Source organism: Cetorhinus maximus, unplaced genomic scaffold (assembly GCF_964194155.1).
Source record: "Cetorhinus maximus unplaced genomic scaffold, sCetMax3.hap1.1 HAP1_SCAFFOLD_204, whole genome shotgun sequence".
NCBI classification, from domain to species: domain Eukaryota; kingdom Metazoa; phylum Chordata; class Chondrichthyes; order Lamniformes; family Cetorhinidae; genus Cetorhinus; species Cetorhinus maximus.
In genome coordinates this window covers 209,884-230,383 of record NW_027596181.1, presented here as the reverse complement: position 1 = coordinate 230,383, position 20,500 = coordinate 209,884, and the positions used below count along the sequence as shown (strand labels likewise).

Genomic DNA, 20,500 nt, shown 5'->3' with positions numbered 1-20,500 from the left:
CCCAAGAGCTATATCTAACTCCTTCTTCAACACATGCAATGCTTTGGCCTCTACTACTTTCTGTGGTAGTGCTCACCAATTTCTGGGTGAAGAAATTTCTCATCTCAGTCCTAAATAGTCTATCCCGTATCCTCAGAGTGTGACCCCTGGTTCTGGATCCCCTACCATCTGGAACATCCTTCCTGAATCTACCCTGTCAAGTCCTGTTGGAATTTGATAGCTTTCTTTGAGGTCCCCCCTGATTCTTCTGAGCTCCAGCGAATGAAGTCCTAACCGACCCAATTCCTCCTCATATGTCAGTCCCGCCATGCCAGGAATCAGTCTGGTAAACCTTTGCTGCACTCCCTCTATAGCAAGAACATCCTTCCTCTGATAAGGAGTCCAAAACTGCACACAATACTCCAGGTGTGGTTTCACCAAGGCCCTGTATAATTGCAGGAAGACATCCCTGCTCCTGTACTCGAATCCTCTGACTATGAAGGCCAACATACCATTTGGCTTATTTGCCGCCTGCTGCACCTGCATGTTTACCTTCAGCGACTGGTGTACGAGGACACCCAGGTATCGCTGCACATTCCCCTCTCTCAATTTATAGCCATTCCGAATATAATCTGCCTTCCTGTTTTTGCTACCAAAGTGGGTAACCTCACATTTATCCACATTATAATGCATCTGCCATACATTTGCCCACTCACTCAGCTTGTCCAAATCACACTGAAGCATCTCCACATCCTCCTCACATCTCACCCTCCCACCCAGCTTTGTGTCATCTGCAAATGTGGAGATATTACATTTAGTTCCCTCATCTAAATCATTAATATATACTGTGAATAGTTGTGGTCCCAGCACCGATCCCTGCTGTACCCCACTAGTCACTGCCTGCCATTCGGAAAAAGACCTGTTTATTCCTACTCTTTGTTTCCTGTCTGTCAACCTGTTTTCTATCCATCTCAATACACTACCCCCAATCCCATGTGCTTTCATTTCACACGCTAATCTCTTAGGCTGGACTTTATCGAAAGTCTTCTGAACATCCAAATAAACCACATCCTCTGGCTCCCCCTCATCAACTCTACCAGTTACATCCTCAAAAAATTCCAGTACATTTGTCAAACATGATTTCCCTTTCGTATATCCATGCTCACTCTGTCCGATTCTGCCACTGTTTTCCAAGTGCTCAGCTATTAAATCTTTTATAATGGACTCTAGAATTTTCCCCACTACCGACGTCAGGCTGATTGGTCTATAATTCCCTGTTTTCTCTCTACCTCCCTTTTTAAATAGTGGGGTTACATTAGCTACCCTCCAATCTGTAGGAACTGTTCCAGAGTCTATAGAATCTCGGAAGATGACCACCAATGTATCCACTATTCTGGGGCCACTTCCTTAAGTACTCTAGGATGTAGATTATCAGGCCCTAGGGATTTATCGGCCTTCAATCCCATCAATTTCCCCAACCCATTTCCCTACCAATACCGATTTCTTTCAGTTCCTCCCTCTCACTAAACCCTGAGTTCCTCAACATTTCTGGTATGTTATTTGTGTCCTCCTTTGTGAAGACATAACCAAAGTATGTATTTAATTGGCGGCCACTTCTTTGTTCCCCATTATAAATTGCCCTGTTTTTGACTGTAAGGGACCTACATTTGTCTTCAACAATTTTTTTCTCTTCACATACCTATAGAAACTTTTACAGTCAGTTTTTACGTTCCCCGCAAACTTACTCTCATGCTCTATTTTCCTCTTCTTAAACAATTATTTGTCCCTTCTTTACTGGATTCTAAACTGCTCCCAATCCTCAGGTCTGTTGTTTTCTCTGGCCAATTTGTATGCCTTTTCCTTTTATTTAATGTTGTCTCTAAATTCCCTTGTAAGCCATGGTTTGTCCACCCTTCCTGTTTTACTTCTGCGCATGCCAGGAATAAACAATTGTTGCAGTTGACCCACGTGCTTTTTGAATGTTTGCCATTGCCTATCCACCGTCACCCCTTTAAATAACATTTTCCCAATACATCACAGCCAACTTGCGCCTCATACCATTGTAGATTCGTTTATTAAGATTCAGGACCCTAGATTCAGAATCAACTTCATCACTCTCCATCTTGTTGAAGAATTCTATCATATTAAAGTCTGAGCTGTTATTAGAACTGGGAAATAGCAGTGAATTGACAGGTTATAAGCTACGGCGTTTGGGGGATCTGCGGGCAAGGAGAGATCAGAATGGGATCTGCGATGTGATTAACTGACAGAAGGGATGATGGTGCAAGACAGCAGCACAGTATCTCCATGTCACTCGGGGGTGGGGGGGACATGGGATGGTCCGTGACTCAGGAATGAAGTTTTCTGGTCGGGTTGTGGATAATGGCTGTGATCTTGCTGGAAGCTATGAAGGCAACATCCCTGGTTTACTGATGTCTCCCTGGATGCGCTTCCCCAGACTGCTCGGGCTCGGAGGGAGGTCTTGTTCCCTCAGGACAGGAGGAGGAGATCGGCCCAGTCAATCCAAGCAAGCCTGGGTGGAGATTGCCGAGGGGGTGAGCAGGTGTGGGGCACGTGGTTGCAGTGACACAAAAGGATCAAAGTCCTGATGTGTTCTGGCAAGGTGAGCGCAGCACCAATGTTAAACGTACAGCCTTATATGTGACTAAGGATGCCCAGGTAGCAGCATTGACTGTCAGAGACATGTCAGCCTCTCTGTGGAAGGCCCTGGCCAGTGAGAATTGACCCTGCACTGCCGAGACTGAGTGTCCACATGCAGGAGGTATCTCTGTGGTGACATGATGGACAGGCAGGCTGACATCAGCATAGACTAATGTGTACCTTTGATGGGTGAGTAACCATAGAAATGTATGTAGAAAAGAGAGCACATGATGTCAGGGAAGGAGCCACTAAGAGTGCTGGCGTCCAGGTCTTGCCATCCTTACACCAATGGAAGATGAAGTGCTGCAGCTGGGAGTCCTGAAGGCCGGGCAAATGTTTGGTGGAGCTGAGAGATCGAGTGGCCTAGCGAACGGGCACAGGAGAGCCTCTGGGGTCCACAAAACATAATGCTTCTCTATCCATCACTGGCCACAGATTGTAGTCTGAAGAACGTATTGGAATAAGAACAGAATAACTAGGAGCAGGAGTAGGCCATTCAGCCCCTCAAGCCTTCTCCGTCATTTGATAAGATGATGGCTGATCTGATTCTGGCTGATCTGATTCTGGCATGAACTCAGCTTTCCTGTTGGTCTGCGTAATCCTCAATTCTCTTGTCAATCAAAAATCTACCTTAACTCAGCCTTGAATATATTTAATGACCCAGCCTCCACTCGCCTCTTGGGAAGAGAATTCCACAGACTAACTAAATTTCTTCTCATCTGAGTCTTAAATGGGAGACCGCTATTTTTTAAAACAGTGTCCCTAAGTTCTCCTCCCACAAGTGGAAAAGTCCTCTCAGCACAAACCCTATCAAGTCCCCTCAGGATCTTCTGTGTTCAATAAGATCACCTCTCAGCCTCCTGAACACCAACGGGTATAGGCCCAATCTGCTTAACTTTTCATCATAAAATAAACCCCTTCATCCCAGCAATAAGTCGAGTGAACCTTCTCTGAACTGGTTCTAATGCAATTATACCCTTTCTTAACTAAATAGACCAAAACTGTATAGTTTACTCCAGATGCTGTCTGACTAAGGCCCTGTTTAGCTGCAGCAAAACTTCTTTTACAATGCATTCCCCTTGCAATAAAAACATATGAAATAGGGGCAGGAGCCAGCTATTCAGCCCTTAGAGCCAACTCCGCCATTCACTGAGATCATGGTTCATCTTCCACTTCAACAACATTTCCTTTTATTAACCCCATGTTCCATGATGCTTTCAATGTGTAGAAATCTATAAATCCCAGTCTTGAACATACTAAATGACTGAGCCTCCTCTGGGGCAGTGAATTCCAAATATTCACCACCCTCTGAGTGAAGAGATTCCTGCACATCTCAGTCCTAATTGGCCTGCCCCTTATTCTGAGACTGCGTCCCCTGGTTCTAGACACCCCCAGCCTGGGGCAACCTCCTACCTGCATCTACACTGTCAATCCCTGTAAGAATTTTGTATGCCTGAATGAGATCACCTCTCATTCTTCTAAACTCAAGAGAATAGACGTCCAGTCTATTTAATTTTTCCTCAGCACGCATTGCTCCAGGAATTATTTTAGTGGAACCTTCATTGCACTCAGTCTAAGACAAGTATATCTTTCCTTAGGTAAGAAGACAAAAACTGCATAGAATGCTCCTGTTGCCGTCTCACCAAGGCAGTGAGACATCTTTACTCCTAAACTCAAATACACTTGTAATAAAAGCCAACATACCATTTACCTATTTAACTGTTTGCTGTACCTGCATGTTATCTTTAAGTGAGTCATGAACAAGGACATTGAAATACCTTGGAAGATCAACGCTTCCCAGTCTCTCACCATTTAACAGATGTCTGTATTTGTTATTTCCTGACAATGTGGATAACCTCACATTTCTCCATATTGTATTCCATCTGACAAATTTTGGCCAATCTCTTATCCTCTCCAGATCCCATCGAAACATCTTTGCATCCTCCTCACAACTCACACTTCCACTTAATTTCCAGTCACCCGCAAACATCTAAATATTACATTTAATCCCCACATCCAAATCATTGATATAGATTGTGTATAGCTGCGGCTGTGGTCCTTGTGCTACCTCACTGTACCACATCCACGGGTCTCCCCTTATCTATTCTGCTGACTGCATCCTCAAAAACCCCAACAAGTATGTTAAACATGATTTCCCTTTCATAAATCCATGTTGAATCTGCCCAATGCTACCATTATTTTCTAACTGTTCTATTATCACATCCTTTATTGCAGAATCTAGCATTTTCCCTACTACTTATGTCAGGCTAACAGATCTCTAGTTCCCAGTTTACTCTCTACCTCCTATCTTAAACAACGGGGTTATATTTCCCACCTTCCAATCTGCAGAAACCATTCCAGAGGCTACAGAATTTTGAAATATGATCAACAACGCATCTACTATCTCTGTAGCCACTTCCTTCAACACTCTGGGATGTAGAACATCAGGTTCAGGGGGTTTATCTACTTTAGGTCCCAGTAATTTTTCGAATACTTTTTTTTTAACAAATATTAATATCTTGCAGTTCCTCGTTTACACTAGTCCCTTGATTCTCCTTTATTTCTGAGCGATTTTTTTAGTATTTTTCTCTGTGAAGACAGACACAAAGTATTTGTTTAATTTCTCTGCCATTTCCTTATTCCGCATTGTAAATTTTCCTGACTTTGCTTGAAATGGAACCACATTTATTTTTACTAATATTTTCCTTTTTACATACCTACATAAGCATTTACAATCAGTTTTTGTGTTTCTTGCTAGTTTACTCTCATATTCTATCTTTTTTTTCTTATTCCATTTCTATGTCCTCCTCGGCAGATTTCTAAAATGTTCCCAATTCTCAGCCTTTCCTTTTTCTGGCAACTTTATACATCTCTTCCCTTGATCTAATACAATTCTTGATTTCTTCCGTTGGGACACTTTGGTTGCTGGGTTTTTGTGCATCAAAGTATTTTTGTTGTAAACACATCACATTTCAAAGCCTTGAATGGAAATTGGGGTAAAGGCACCACTGAAATTCACACTCAGGATCTTCGGTTTACTAGACAGTCGTTGGAACTGCTTCAGCCACAGCATCCACAGAAACGCCAGCAGACCAATTGTCTCTCTAATCACTTGCTCCACTGCATGCCTAGCGATTCATGGACTGGGGCTCCCAGATCCCTCAGTACCGTACAGTCTGCAGTCTTTCTCCATTCAGGTAAGACACTGCTTTTTTATTCTTACAGCCAAAGAGGACAAATTCACATTGACCCACATTAAACTCCATCTGCCAATTTTTTGCCCATTCACTTCACCTCTAAATCCCTTAATAGACTCTTTATGTCCACTTGACAAGTTACTTTCCTACCATTGCGCCATCAGCAAATTTAGCTACCATGCATTCAGTTCCTTCACCCAAGTAATTTACACAGGTATTTGAGGCCCCAGCACTGACCTTTGTGTCACTCCACTAGTAGCAGTTTGCCAAACCGAAAATGACCCTTTACCCCAACTCTCTGTTTGTTGTTAGCTAATCAATCATCTATACATACTAATATGCTACTACCTATATTACAAAATCTTATCTTGTTATCTTTTATATCTTTAATGTCACACCTTATCAAATTGCTTTTGGAAATCCAAGTGCACCAAATCTACAGATTCTCCTTTATCAATTTTCATGTTACTTCCTCAAAGAAATCTAACACATTCTCCCCATGTGATTTCCAATCTGCTGGACCTTCCATGAATCTAGGGAATTTTGGAAGATCACAATCAATGCATCTACTCTGTCTGCAGCCACATCCTTTAAGACCCTATGATGAAAGCCATCAAGTCAAGGGACTTGTCAACCTTTGGTTCTAATAGTTTCCCTAATACCTTTTCCCTCGGAACCCTGATTGTTTTAAGTTCCTTCTTTCTTTTTACCTCTTGATTTCCAAGTATTCTTGGGATGTTTCTTGTGTATTCTACAGTGAAGAGGGACACAAATTGCCTGTTCAACACTTCTGCCATTTCCTCCTTTCCCAATATTAATTTCCCAGCCTCATTCTCGAAGAAACCTGTGCACACTTTAGTTCTCATTTCCTATATAAATATTTGGAGAACCTTTATCAGGTTTTATACTTCTAACTTGCTCTCATACTATGCTAATTATAGGCATCTTTACTAAGCAGTCATTAATTAATCCTGTCTCATTGAACATTCCCAGGTCTAAAATAGCCGTTCTGTGGTGGGTACTAGGATATACTGACTAAGAAGTTGTCTCGAATACACTCTACGAACTCATCTTCCAGGAAACCTTTGCCATTCTGCTTCATCCAACATGTATGAAGATTAAAATAACCCGTGGTTATTGCAGCACCATTCTTACAGGCGCACATGTTTTTTTCTGTATATTCTGTCCGAAAGTGTGAAGGTATTAGGGGCCTATAAGCTACTCCCACATGGACTGCTGTGGTTCAAGAAGGCAGCTCACCACAACTTTTCCAAGGACAATTAAGGATGGGCAATTAATGTTGGCCTAGCCAGTGATGCCTGGATCCCATGATTGAATAAAAAAGTGATATGTTACCTTTGCTAATTCTTATTTCTACTCAAACTAATTCTACATCTTGATCTTCTGAACTAAGGTCATCTCTGACTACTGTGCTAATGTCATCAGTTATTAACAGAGCGACCCCAGGACCTTTTCCTTACTTTTGCCATCTCATCACTTTTTTCTTTTTCGCAAATTAATGGCCACAGTGACCGGGGACAGACACCCAACTCTGAGGAGGAGGGGAGACCTCGCAATATTCCCCTACACCCGAGACACAAAGATCTTTGGGACTGGCATCCAATAGCCTAGGGTTCAGAGAGAGAAATAACATGAATCAAACTAAATGTTTCCTTTTATTCATAGCTAACACTAATAATAATGGACAGTGTTTTTTAATACTAGTAACAGTGCACAAATATATTGTTAAATATTCAGTTATTCTTAACACAATCTCACACTGTCTAGTACTTTCTCCAGGTTCTGTATTTTACAGTCCGGTCTCCTCAGAGCTACAGACAGTCGTTTCATTCCTGAATCTCCCAGTTCGTTAGCAGTCAGGTCCAGATCTGTCAGTGAGCGATTAAAAACAGAGGCAAGATCCTCAGCACAAGAATCTGTCAGATTGTTGCCCCATAGACTGGGGGGTGGGGGGAGGGTTCGAGAGAGAAAAAATAACAGGAATCAGAATAAATTTCCAGTTTTTTTCAAAGAATTTAACTAATTAAAATAATAATATACAGTGTGAAACATTCAAGAAACACAACTTCAAACATAAAAGCAATCTATAATTGATGCTGTGGATGTGAAATATAAAGGAATGTTCTGGAAATATTCAGCCTGGGAGACAGTATCTGTGAAGGGAGAAACAGAGCCCAGAGTCCCGCAGGCGGGCGCGTGCCTGACCCAAGCAGGCGGGGAATCGGGCGATATGATGTCGGACGAGCGTCCTGACGTCATCGCGCACTCGTGCGATATTTCGCTTGGCGGGCACGCGCAAATGTTGAAGAGCTCCCGCGGACAATGTAGCGGGAAATTAAACCCATTAACGTCCCAATTGTTCTATTGGGTGTTGAACCACGTCATGCTGTAATTCTAGGGTCACGACCTCAAAGGGATAATTTCCCTGCTTGCAAGAATCATCCACAGTATCCCCAAGTCCTTGCCCGGGTTCGCTAGAGGACATGGAACATCAGTGATCAGGGGATGGAGTTTGTGGTGGGGATGAGGATAATGGCCGTGAGTGCTGCACACAGGGTGAAGCTTACAACTTCACTTATGGCTTATGATGAAAGTGAAATTGGTAGAAAGGTCATTCCCTCCCAGCCACTGGCAATGCCCAGGCAGCAGCAATGTCTGTTAGAGACATGTCAGCCTCTCTGGAGGGCCCAGTCAGAGTTGATTTGTGATGACCAAATGGTTCCATGCAGGACCCATCCCTGTGGTGTCATGATGGACAGTCAGGCTGCACCAGCTTAGGCTCATTCCAGACTTTGATGGAAGGTGAAGCGCTGGAGCTGGGAAGCCTAGAGTCTGGGAGGCAATTACTGATGGTGAGATGGGTTGTGGAGCTGGGAGAGAGAGTGTTTAAATAGATGGACAGAGGAGAGCCTCTGGTGACCACAAAACATTGTGTTCATGTGTGCATCACTGTTCACACACAATAATCTGAAGGGTGTGTTGTAATGTGCATTGCCCTCGAATCATTCTTCTCGCTCTCACAAATCAAGGACTCCTGTGACCGGGGGACAGCACACCTCTGAGGAGGAGGAGGGGTCCTCAGAGGGTGAACCATCACTTTATTCCCCTGCACCCTCAGCACAAACATCTGTGGGACTGACATCCCATAGATGGGATTAGAGACAGAAATTATATGAATCAGAGTAAATGGAGATTTTTAAAATTAATAACTTTATCACCGGCACTAGTAAAATTGGACAGCGTTTATTTATTATACCAGTAACAGGGCTGACATTGTTTTGTTTTCTATCCTATTATAAACACAATATCACACAGTTTGTACTTACCCCAGTTTCTGTACTTTACAGTCCGGATCCCTCAGAGCCTCAAACAATAGATTCACCCCTGAATCTCCCAGTTTATTAAGATCAAGGTTCAGATCCGTCAGTGACCGGTTTGTACTGAGAGCAGCGGCGAGATCCTCGACAGCAGAACTTGTGAGATCATTACAACACAGGCTGAAGATCAGAGGGAGAAAGATAACAGGGATCAGTGTAAAGTCAGTGTTTTAAAAACCATGAATGGCAATAATAATATATAGTGTGAGAAATTCAAGAAACAACTTCCATTGATCTAGTAGGTAAAACATTGGTGTAAATCTGAAATCTAAATAGAATATGCTGGAAATAATCAGCAGGTCAGGGAATATCTGTTCAGAGAGAAAAAGAGTTTAATGTTTCTGTCAATGCACTTTCATTAGAATTGAAAAAAAAAATCAGCGAATCAACAGGTTTTAAGCAACAGGGAAATGGGGATGGGAGGGTGGCAAGGAAAGGACAATATGAAAAAGAATGATGATACAAAACAAAAGCACAGGATTCCCATGTCCTTATCCGGGTTGCTAGGGAGGGGCTTGGGATGGTCAATGGCTCGGCAACGGAGTTTGTGATGGGGCTGAAGATAATGACTGGAATTTTACCGGAGGCGGTGAAGGCCTGATCAGATTGTAAGTGGGTGTTTGGACGGAGGGTCAGGGTAGTCAGAGTTACGAATGCGATTTTATCAGAGCTGACAGGTGGGAGGAGCCGTCCACTTCGGTGGTGCAGACAGGGGACGTCCTGGTTGAGACAATGCTGGCGCCATCTGTAAAGGCAGCCAGCAGTACTTTCAAACACAGCAACTCTGGAGGGAATAGTAAGGGAGCCCTGGTTACTGAATGAAGAGCTGAAATGGCAGAAGACAGATCAAGGGTTGCACGCTGATGAGTGCTGCATGCAGGAGACATGCATGTGGTGCCATGCGGGACAGTCAGGCTGCCACCAGTATAGGCTAGTGTGTCTCTTTGATGGGCGAGTTACATGAAGATTTCTATGCTTGCAGATGAAACAGCTGACGAGAGGGCCCGAGCCAAGATGGGTCGCTGTGTCCCAGATCTCCTCAACCTTCCACCCATGGAAATTCAGACACATGAACTGGGAGATCTGGAGGCAGGGCGGTCAATGACTGATGTTGAGGTGGGTTGTGGAGTTGAGAGAATAAGTGCCCTAATGGATGGACACAGGAGAGCCTCTGCTGACCACAATACATCCTGTTCATTTGTCCATCACTGGTCACAAACAATAATCTGAAGGATGTGTTTTAATATGCATTTCCCTCCATTCACGATTCTCGCTCTCGCAAATCAAGGACCTTCTGTGACCTGGGGCCAGCCGTCCACCTCTGGGGAGGAGGAGGGGTCCTCAGAGGGTGAACCATCACTTTATTCCCCCGCACTCTCAGCACATCTATCTGTGGGACTGACATCCTATGGACTGGATTAGAGACAGAAATAATATGAATCTGAGTAAATGTAGATTTACTCAAAAATTTATAACTTTATCACTGGCACTAATAAAATTGGACAGCATTTATTTATTATACCAGTAACAGTACTGACATTGTTTTGTTTACTATTCTGCTATTAAAAACACAATATCACACAGTCTGTACTTACCCCAGTTTCTGTATTTTACAGTCCGGATCCCTCAGAGCCTCAGACAATAGTTTCACCCCTGAATCTCCCAGTTTATTATTATCAATTTTCAGATCCGTCAGTGATCGGTTTGTACTGAGAGCAGAGGCGAGATCCTCGGCACAAGAAGCTGTGAGATTGTTATAACGCAGGCTGAAGATCAGAGGGAGAAAGATAACAGGGATCAGTGTAAAGTCAGTTTTTTAAAGACCATTAATGACAATAATAATATATAGTGTGAGAAATTCAAGAAACAACTTCCATTAATCTAGAAGGTAAAATACTATCGTTGGTGTAAATCTGAAATCTAAATAGAATATGCTGGAAATACTCAGCAGGTCAGGCAATATCTGTTCAGAGAGAAAAAGAGTTTAATGTTTCTGTCAATGCACTTTCATTAGAATTGAACAAAAAAATCAGCTAATCAGCAGGTTTTAAACAACAGGGAAATGGGGATGGGAGGGTGGCAAGGAAAGGACAATATGAAAAAGGATGATGATACAAGACAAAAGCACAGGATTCCCATGTCCTTATCCTGGTTGCTAGGGAGGGGCTTGGGATGGTCAATGGCTTGGGAATGGAGTTTGTGATTGAGCTGAAGATAATGACTGGAATTTTACCGGAGGCGGTGAAGGCCTGATCAGATTGTAAGTGGGTGTTTGGACGGAGGGTCAGGGTAGCCAGAGTTACTAATGCGATTTAATCAGAGCTAACAGGTGGGAGAAGCCGTCCACTTCGGGGGTGCAGACAGGGGACGTCCCGGTTCAGACAATGCTGGCGCCATCTGTAAAGGCAGCCAGCAGTACTTTTAAACACAGCAACTCTGGAGGGACCAGCGAGGGAGCCCTGGTTACTGAATGAAGAGCTGAAATGGCAGATGACAGATCAAGGATTGCACGCTGATGAGTGCTGCATGCAGGAGACATGCATGTGGTGCCATGCGGGACAGTCAGGCTGCCACCAGTATAGGCTAGTGTGTGTCTTTGATGGGCGAGTTACATGAAGATTTCTATGCTTGCAGATGAAAACAGCTGACGAGAGGGACTGAGCCAAATGGGTCACTGTACCCCAGATCTCCTCATCCTTCCACCCATGGAAATTCAGACACATGAACTGGGAGATCTGGAGGCAGGGTGGGCAATCACTGATGTTGAGGTGGGTTGTGGAGCTGAGAGAATGAGTGCCCTAATGGATGGACACAGGAGACCCTCTGGCGAGCACAGAACAAACATTTCCCTAGAAACACTATTTTTTCTTTCACAGATCGACGGCTGTGACCGGGTGACAGCCATCCACCTCTGAGGACGAGAAGGGGACCTCAGAGTGTGCACCGTCACATTATTCCCCTCGCACCCTCCACCAGTGCAGGTACTATCACGTCGGGAGATAGTCACATTCCATTAGTAAAGGGGTCACAATCTGGTGAACAGTACAGACACGCCCGAGCAGCTGATGGAGACAGTAATAGCCAAGGTCACTCACACTCGGAGGGCTCTGGGAGGGAAAGGCAATGTCAAGCTTCAGGCTGATGACATGTCACCAGCGTCTTCAACAAGGTAGCAGATGTTGGAACTGCAGCATGAGGTATGTTAACATAAAGAAGCTGTGTGTAACCAGACACAAAGGCTGTAGGAGTTAATCCAAGCGATGAGTATTGCTTTGTCCCAGGCATGAGTGCCCTAGGCATCCTGTACTGAGAGATTGGTGACCTTGAAGGACAGTCAATCCAGCAGACCAACGATTGGAGATACACACTGACCTGCATGTCATCATCACCACCATGAGCAATGGCTGGGTGAGAGGGGGTGAGGTGACTGGAGTCACCACCAAGTCCTCGGACTCCTCAGGTGAGCAGGGAGGATCCAGTGTGCCCTGAAAGTGTATAGGAGAGACTGCCTGCAGCATCTGAGGGCTCCTCTCAGAGTGCTCCTGGATTTGACAGCGGGTCCTCCACTGCTCTGACCGGAACACCAGCACCTCACAAACCCACGATAACAGAGCCTATTCCAGTATCTGTGCAGGAGGCCCTCAGTATGCTGGGGCCCTCCAGACCTCAGGGAACCAGAGGACAACCACCATGGTCATTGAAATCCTCGGAGGAGAAAGGTCAGCACCCTGCCTCCACCTCAGCTGACAGCGCAGGGGGAGTGCAATGTAAGAGCCCCCATCATCACTTTAAAAGGTTCATCTCATTGCACTTGGGTTTCACGGGGTTATATTTTATTGTGACATATCACCTTGTTGTGTATGTGTCTTCAATGAATGCATCACAAAATTAATCTTTCACCATTATTTTAAGGACATTACTGGGCCTTTAACAGTTCACTGCCTCCTGCAAAGGGTGACAATGGAAGGACAACACAGAATAAGTTCAATTCATTTGCAGCATTTTTGCCTCATGTGCTAACGGTTCAAGAGAAATGTTAAAGACATTCAAAGAAACAGCAACAGAGCTGCACAAGGTGGAAGATTAATTATATTAAATGGGTGTCTAAGTAAAGACTCATATGGAACACGTCTGTATGTTGAATCTCAAGCTTCACTTGCACGTTTTGACCAGGTGATAGTGCAGGGACGGGGATATAGTTCCAAATCAGGATGGTGTGTGACTTCGAGGGGCACTTGCAGTTTGTGATGCATCGACTGACCTTGTCCTTCCAGGTGGTAGAGGCCACGGTTTTGGAATTTGCTGTTGAAGGAGTCTTGGTGTGATGCTGCCCCCAATGTTGGTCGGTAGTGGAGGGAATGGATGTTAAGTTGGTCAATGGGATTCTGTACAAGCATGCTCATTTACCCTGGATGGTGTCGAGCTTCTTGATTGTTGTTAGAGCTGCACTGATCCAGGCAAGTGGAGAGCATTAGTTCATATTCCTGACTTGTGGCCTTCTAGATAGTTAAGAGATTTTGGGGTGTCAGGAGGTGAGTTACTCACTGCAGAATTCCCAGCCTCTATGGGCTGGGAGGTGGGTGGAGGTGGTGGTGGAGCGGTGGTGAGGTTAGATTCTCTCTTGTTGGAGATGGTAATTGCCTGGCTCTTGTGTGGTGCATTTGTTATTTGCCACTTATCAGGCCAAGCCTACAAATTCTCTAGGTCTTGCTGCAGAAGAACAAAGAAATAGGAGCCGGAATAGCCTGCTCAGACAATATGATCATGGATGACCGAGGGTTTCAACTCCACTTTCCCACCCACTCCCCATGTTGCTCAATCCCATGAGGGACCAAAAACCTGTCCATCTCAGCCTTAGAATTATTTATTCAACGATGGGCATCCACAACCCTCTGGGATAGAGAATTCGAAAGATTCATAACCCCTTAAGTGAAGCATCAGTCTTTAAAGTTCAGTAGCCTATACTGAGACTGTTTCCCTGCAGACAGAAGTTAGGGAGCTAGGTAAGAAATTAGCAAGCGCAGCCTGAAAAGCAGTAATCTTTGGATAACTCCTTGTATCCCGCACAAGTGAACACAGAAATAGGAGGGTAAGCAGATGAATTAGTGGCTGGAAAGATGGTGCAGGGGAAAGGGATTTAGAATTGCTGGAACTTTGTAAGCAGCTCTGAGGGAAGTGGGACCTCTACAGGTCAGATGGATTGCACCGAAACAGAGCTGGAGCTGAGTTCCAGGTGATTTGCTCCTGGTATTGGGGAGGGTTTAAACTAACTTGGCAGGAGTGTGGGAACCAGCAGGTAATAACAGAGAGGAATACCAAAGAATACTGCGAGAAATATATAGCACTAGAATAGGAAATAATAAGTTATTAAGTCTGTACAGAGTAAGGGAGAAGACACTAAAGTCTAAATCAGGGTTACAGAGAATGTTTGTGAATGCATGGAGTGTGGTAAATAAGATTGGTCTGAATATAGGGTATTCAGGAAAGATAGGAAAGGGAGAAAATGGAATGGGGTGGTCGGAATGATTAAGCAGAAAATTTCAGTGCTGGAGAAAGGGGATGATCCAAAGAGGACAAGGACAGAATTTATATGGCTCGATCTATGGAACAAAAAAGGTGCAATTACATTGCTAGTCTCTAGGCTACCAACTAGGGGAAAGATGGAGAAGAACAAATTTGCAAGGAAATTCCAGAGAGGTGCAAGAATTATAGAGTAGTTATAATGGGGAACTTTAATTTTCCAAATATAGACTGGGATAGTATTAATGTGACAGGCAGAGAGGGGCCAGAATTCCTAGAGTGACCAGGAAATTGTTCTGCAGCAGCGTGTTTCCAGTGTGAGAAAGGATGCACAGCTTGACATGATTCTTTCGAATGAGATGGGCCAAGTGGATCAAGTCTAAAGGAGTGATCACTGTATCATAAGGTTTAAGCTGACTATGGGATAAAACAAAGAACAGTCCAGAGTAAGAATAATTAATATGGGGAAAGCCAACTTTAATGGTCTAAGAATGGGTCTGACCCAGTTAAATTGGACTGTTTGAGCCAATAATCGTCAGCCGTGTCTGGCCTCCCCCATTGAGGATGGGAATATTGGTGGAGCCTTTTCCTCCAGTGAGCTGTTTAATCGCCCGTAACCATTCACAACTGGATGTGACAGGTGTACAAAACTTTGATCTTATCGGTTGGTTGTGGGATCATGTTCTTCTCTCATTAGTTGGCCTGCAAGTTGTCCTGGGTTGTAGCTTCACCAGGTTGGTGCCTCATTTTTAGATGCACCCAAGTCTAAGTCATTAGCATATATCAAGAAATGTAATACTGCTCGTCCTGAAGCAACCGGTGGAAAGCTCCACTGTCTGCTTCCTCGAACTGAAAAACAACCATTAACAAGTATTTTCTGTTTCCTGTCACTTAGACAACTTTATATCCATGCTGTCACAGTCCCTTTTATTACTTGGGCTTTAACTTCGCTGCCAAGCTAATTATGTGCCTATTAATAAGTTTTATTTTAAACAACACTATTCCCAATACTAATAATAACAACGTGTTTATGTTTCAGATTATTAAATATGGAAATTATTGTCATTGGCAGCTGCACCTTGAGCTCTTCAGCCCCAAGCTTTGGATTTCCCTTCCTAATTCCTTCCACCTCTCTACCCCTTTCTTCTCCTTTAACACTCTCGTTAAAACCTTCCTCCCTGACTTGGCTTTTAGTTGCCTGTCCTAATATCTCATTTTCCACGCTGCCCAAGTCTGTTCGATAACATTCCTGTGAAGTGTCTTGGGACAATTAACTATATTAAAGCTGCTATATGAATGAAAGTTGATGTTGTTGTTGATGACACCATGACTGATACTAATGATACCGTACAGTGTTCGACATCCTGTTATCAGAAACAACATCTCACACAGTTTCTGAATTTTACTGTTGGGTTATTGGGAGCCACAGACTGTGATAGCTGATTCATTTTGATCGTTTATTATCTGCCTTACCAATATATTTGTGAATGTTTTACACTTTTATTACAAACTGAGAAGCTTTCTAGTTTAAAGATCTATAATGTGAATGTCTAATTAAGCTAAGCTAAAAATGTAAGAATACAATATGGGGGGGGGGGGAAATTTACTGCACGGGAGGGGCTGTAAAATAGGATGGGCCGTTCACAATCCATTGACTTCGGCGGGGTCTGGAAAATCCCGCTGGCGAGAGGGGCCATAAAATTCCACCATGGGAATTGTAGAAGCAATAATCGTTTTATCCAGTTTTTAATTCTGATTCATGTCTTTCAGAATGACTTTAAATGATTTTTGAAGGTATTATTCCTGAATCTTGCAGTTTGTCGTAACTCAGGTCCAGGCTCATCAGTGCCCGATTTGTGCTGAGAGGGGAGCTATGAATATGTGAGGCTGTTACTATCCGGCTGGAGATCTTAGAGAGAAACATTTCATGAATCAGAGTAAATCCGTGGTGTTTATTAATAACACTAATACTTGTAGTAATGATAATGTGCAGTGTTTATTAGTGACACTATTACTGATAATCATAATACTTTACAGCATCAGACATGCAGTTATTATAAACATAATTCCACAGTCTGGTACCTTGCTGGGAGACAGAGCAGAGCTGCAGGAGACAGTTAGGTTCTGAGAAGCGCCTGTAAATAAAGACCAAGGATTGCAGAGCGGCCGACCTTGCTGGGAGTGGGAGCGGAGCTGCAGGGGGCAGTCGGGAGCTGAGGAATGCCTACAAATATAGACCAGGGATTGCAGAGCGGCCGACCTTGCTGGGAGTGGGAGCGGAGCTGCAGGGGGCAGTCGGGAGCTGAGGAATGCACCGTTTCAGCTGCTGTCAGGCAGCAGTGTGGGGTAAAGGCGATTGTGACGTCACAGGAAGCCAGTGCGTTGATTGGCCGGCAAGTGCCCAGTGGGAGGGACAGTGTGCAGGCTTAGACTGGTGTGGGAGTTAAGGTAGATCTATAAATAAAAATAACTAAGACTTTGAAATTAAATAACCTGAAATTTTAAAACCTTGAGCGAGGCACAAAACAGGAAACTATAGGTATTTGTGGTGGGGAAGTTGTTAAAATTGATCATTAAGGGGGTGATAGCTAAACACTGAGAAAAACTCGCGTAATCAGGTAGAGTCAGCATGGTTTTGTGAAAGGAAAATCATGGGCAGAAAGGGATGGGGGTTGGGTGGGGTCGGGCGCGATCCCGATGGGCGCCCCAGATCGAGGCTGTGCCGCCATTTTACGTGGGCCGGACAATTAAAGCCCACCCAGCGTGACGCACGCCCCCGAAGCGCTGAACACTCCCTGTGGGGGCAGCGGGAGTGGGGAGGGGGGATTCTCTGAGTCGGGGCCTGCGATCTTTCACACATGCGCGGGTGACAGAGGCAGAAATCTCCCTGAGGCACAGAGCGGCCTCACCGAGATTAATTGTGGAATGAAAGTTTTTATTAAAGACAAAAAAAAATATTTCAACATGTCCCCTCATGAGACAGTGTTTATCAAATGTTTTAAAATGTTTAATTTAATTAATAAACCCTTCATGAAACGTAATCCCGCCCATGGATGAGGTTTTATGAAAAATGTGAAGACCACCTGGACTCTTTGCCTGCCCTCCAACCTTAAGGTTGGACTGGCAGCATTCTGAACTACTTTCATTACTTTCTTAAAGGCCTCAATAGGCCTTTGGCAGTTTGGCTGCACACCCGCCAAACTGAAAATCTAAATAGCGCGCGGTGACGCTGAGACTCCCGTCCGATGTCACCGTGCGTCATTTTATGTGTCGGTGAGCAGGCCCCACCCACGCTCGCCAACCCGAAAATTCTGCCCATATTTAACCAGTTTATTGGGAATTATTTGAAGGAGTAATATGCACTGTGGATAAAGGGAGCTTGTAGACATACTGTACTTGAATATCCAGAAGGCATTTGATAAGGTGCCATGCCAAAGGTTACTGTGGACAAGAAATGCTGGTGGTGTAGGGGGTAACATATTAGCATGGATAGGAGATTGGTTGGCTGGCAGAAAGCAGAGGATGTATAAATGGGTCTTTTTTCTGAAAAGCAGGATGTGTCGAGTGGAGTCCCGCAGGGATCTGTGCTGGGGTCTCAGCTTTTTACAATTTACATCAATGATTTACCTGAAGGGAGTGATGGCACGGTCGCTAAATTTTCAGATGATACAAATAATAGGTTGGAAAGTATGTTGACAAGAGGATAGAAGGAGGTTGCAGATGGATATAGATAAGTTGAGTGAGCAAAAATCTGGCACATGGATTATAACGTGGGAAAATGTGAAGTTGTTCACATTGGCAGGAATAATAAAAAAGTAGAATATTATTTAAACAGAGAACGACAGCAGAATTCCGAGGTGTAGATGGATCTGGGTGCTCTAGTACATGAGTCATAAAAAGTTAGTTTGCAGGTACAGCAAGTAATTCAGAAAGCTAATGGAATGCTGTCCTTTATTAAAGGGGAATTGAACAGAGAAGTAAGGATGTTATGCTTCAGTTATACGGGGCATTGGTAAGACCGTATCTTGAATAGTGTGTAGTTTTGGTCTCCTTATTTAAGGAAGGATGTAAATGCGTTGGAGGCAGTTCATAGGTGGTTTCCTGGATTGATACCTGGAATGAGTGGTTTGTCTTGTGAGGAAAGGTTGGACAGACAGTGCTTGTTTCAATTGGATTTTAAAAGCATGAGGGGTGATTTGATTTAAGTATATAAGATACTGAATGGTCTTGATGAGGTGGACATGGAAAAGATTTTTCCTCCTGTGGGTGAGTCCAGAACTCGGGGTCACTGTTTTTAAAATTAGGGTTTTTCATTTAAGGACAGATATGAGAATTTGTTTTCTCTCAGACAGTTGTGAGACTGTGGATCTCTGTGCCTCAGAAGGTGGAGGAAGCGGGGTTATTGAATATTTTTAAGGCGGAGCTGGATAGATTCTTGTTAGGCAAGGGAATCAAAGATTATCAGCAGTAGATAGGAATGTGAAATTCAAAACACAAGCAGATCAGCCATGATCTTATTGAATAGCAGAGCAGGATTGAGGGTTCAAATGACCAACTCCTACTCCTATTTCTTATGTTCTTATGTACTAAACTCAGTTTCTGAATTTTACTACCTAGATTCCTCAGAGCTGCAGACAGAAGTTTCACTCCAGAATCTTTCAGTTTATTATTACTTAGGTCCAGGTTTGTCAGTGACCAGTTTGTACTAAGAGCGGAGGCAAGATCCTTAGCACAAGAAACTGTGAGAGTGTTGTTACACAGTCTGGAGATCAGAGGGAGAGGAAACAGTGGAAATCTGGACAAAATACAGGCGGGGGTGAAATTGGACATGAATGGAGCTGCAGAATAGTCAGCACTGCATCGGTCATCTGCGATATGGGTCTACTTCAATAGTCCTCAATATCAGGTGTTCCTATAGACACCAGAAAATGTGATTTTACCTGTTTTACTTCCCTGCCATTTCCATGTCCATTTTCACCCCACTGATTAATATTAATCCTGTTGCTGATACTCATAATAACGTACAAAGTGCTATTAATAACCAAAATCCTGAAACCAATAATAAAATACAGTGTCAGACATCCGGTTATTATAAACACAAACTCACACAGTCGGGTGCTTACTCCAGTTCCTGAATTTTACAGCCTGGATTCCTCAGGATCGCAGACAGTAGTTTCACTTCTGAATCTCACAGATTATTATGACTTAGTCTAAACAGAGAAGTGAGAAACACATTAAAACAGGCTGAATTTTCACAATGGAGGCAAGGAACAGGATTATTTTGGGTCAAAAACCCACAACCGGTGGGAAAGTGATTAAAGTTATGGTTTTTAAATGGGGACATCATTATTTGTCATGGAGACAGATTTCCTGTTCACTTGGCAGCCATCACTGAGGCTGCTGGTTGTCCTGAGGGAGAGATCAGGAGTTTGTACCAAGCCTCCCACAGCAACAGAGGGAGGTGAGATGTCACAGGGATGCCCGAGGCTTGGTACCCAGGGCAGGGAATCCCCTCACTTTATCGCTGCCAAACTGGAGGCCATGAGGGAGGGGGCGGGGGCAAGTTCCTCTTCCCCGAGGGGGGCAGGAGGAAGCCACCTCATCATGCAGCAGGGGCTCCACTTTGTTCAGCGTCCTCTCCCTTCACCTCCTCTCTCACAGCCTGCTGTTCCCTCGATGAGCTGTGTCATCCCAGTGCCTCATTCTCCTCAAGGTCCACACCTCTCTGGAGAGCCATGTTATGGA

The 20,500-nt window shown here is 44.0% G+C and overlaps 1 protein-coding gene across 1 annotated transcript in view; it reads right to left on the bottom strand.

The window, feature by feature from the left end:
* Positions 1-20,500, bottom strand: part of LOC144673028 (uncharacterized) — a 135,664-nt gene that overhangs the window by 95,815 nt on the left and 19,349 nt on the right. Inside the window, 7 exon segments of the mRNA XM_078535025.1 lie at positions 7,609-7,797; positions 9,185-9,355; positions 10,831-11,001; positions 16,552-16,626; positions 17,598-17,638; positions 19,343-19,517; positions 19,879-19,965. Of these exon segments, the coding sequence (XP_078391151.1) occupies positions 7,609-7,797; positions 9,185-9,355; positions 10,831-11,001; positions 16,552-16,626; positions 17,598-17,638; positions 19,343-19,517; positions 19,879-19,965 (909 nt within the window).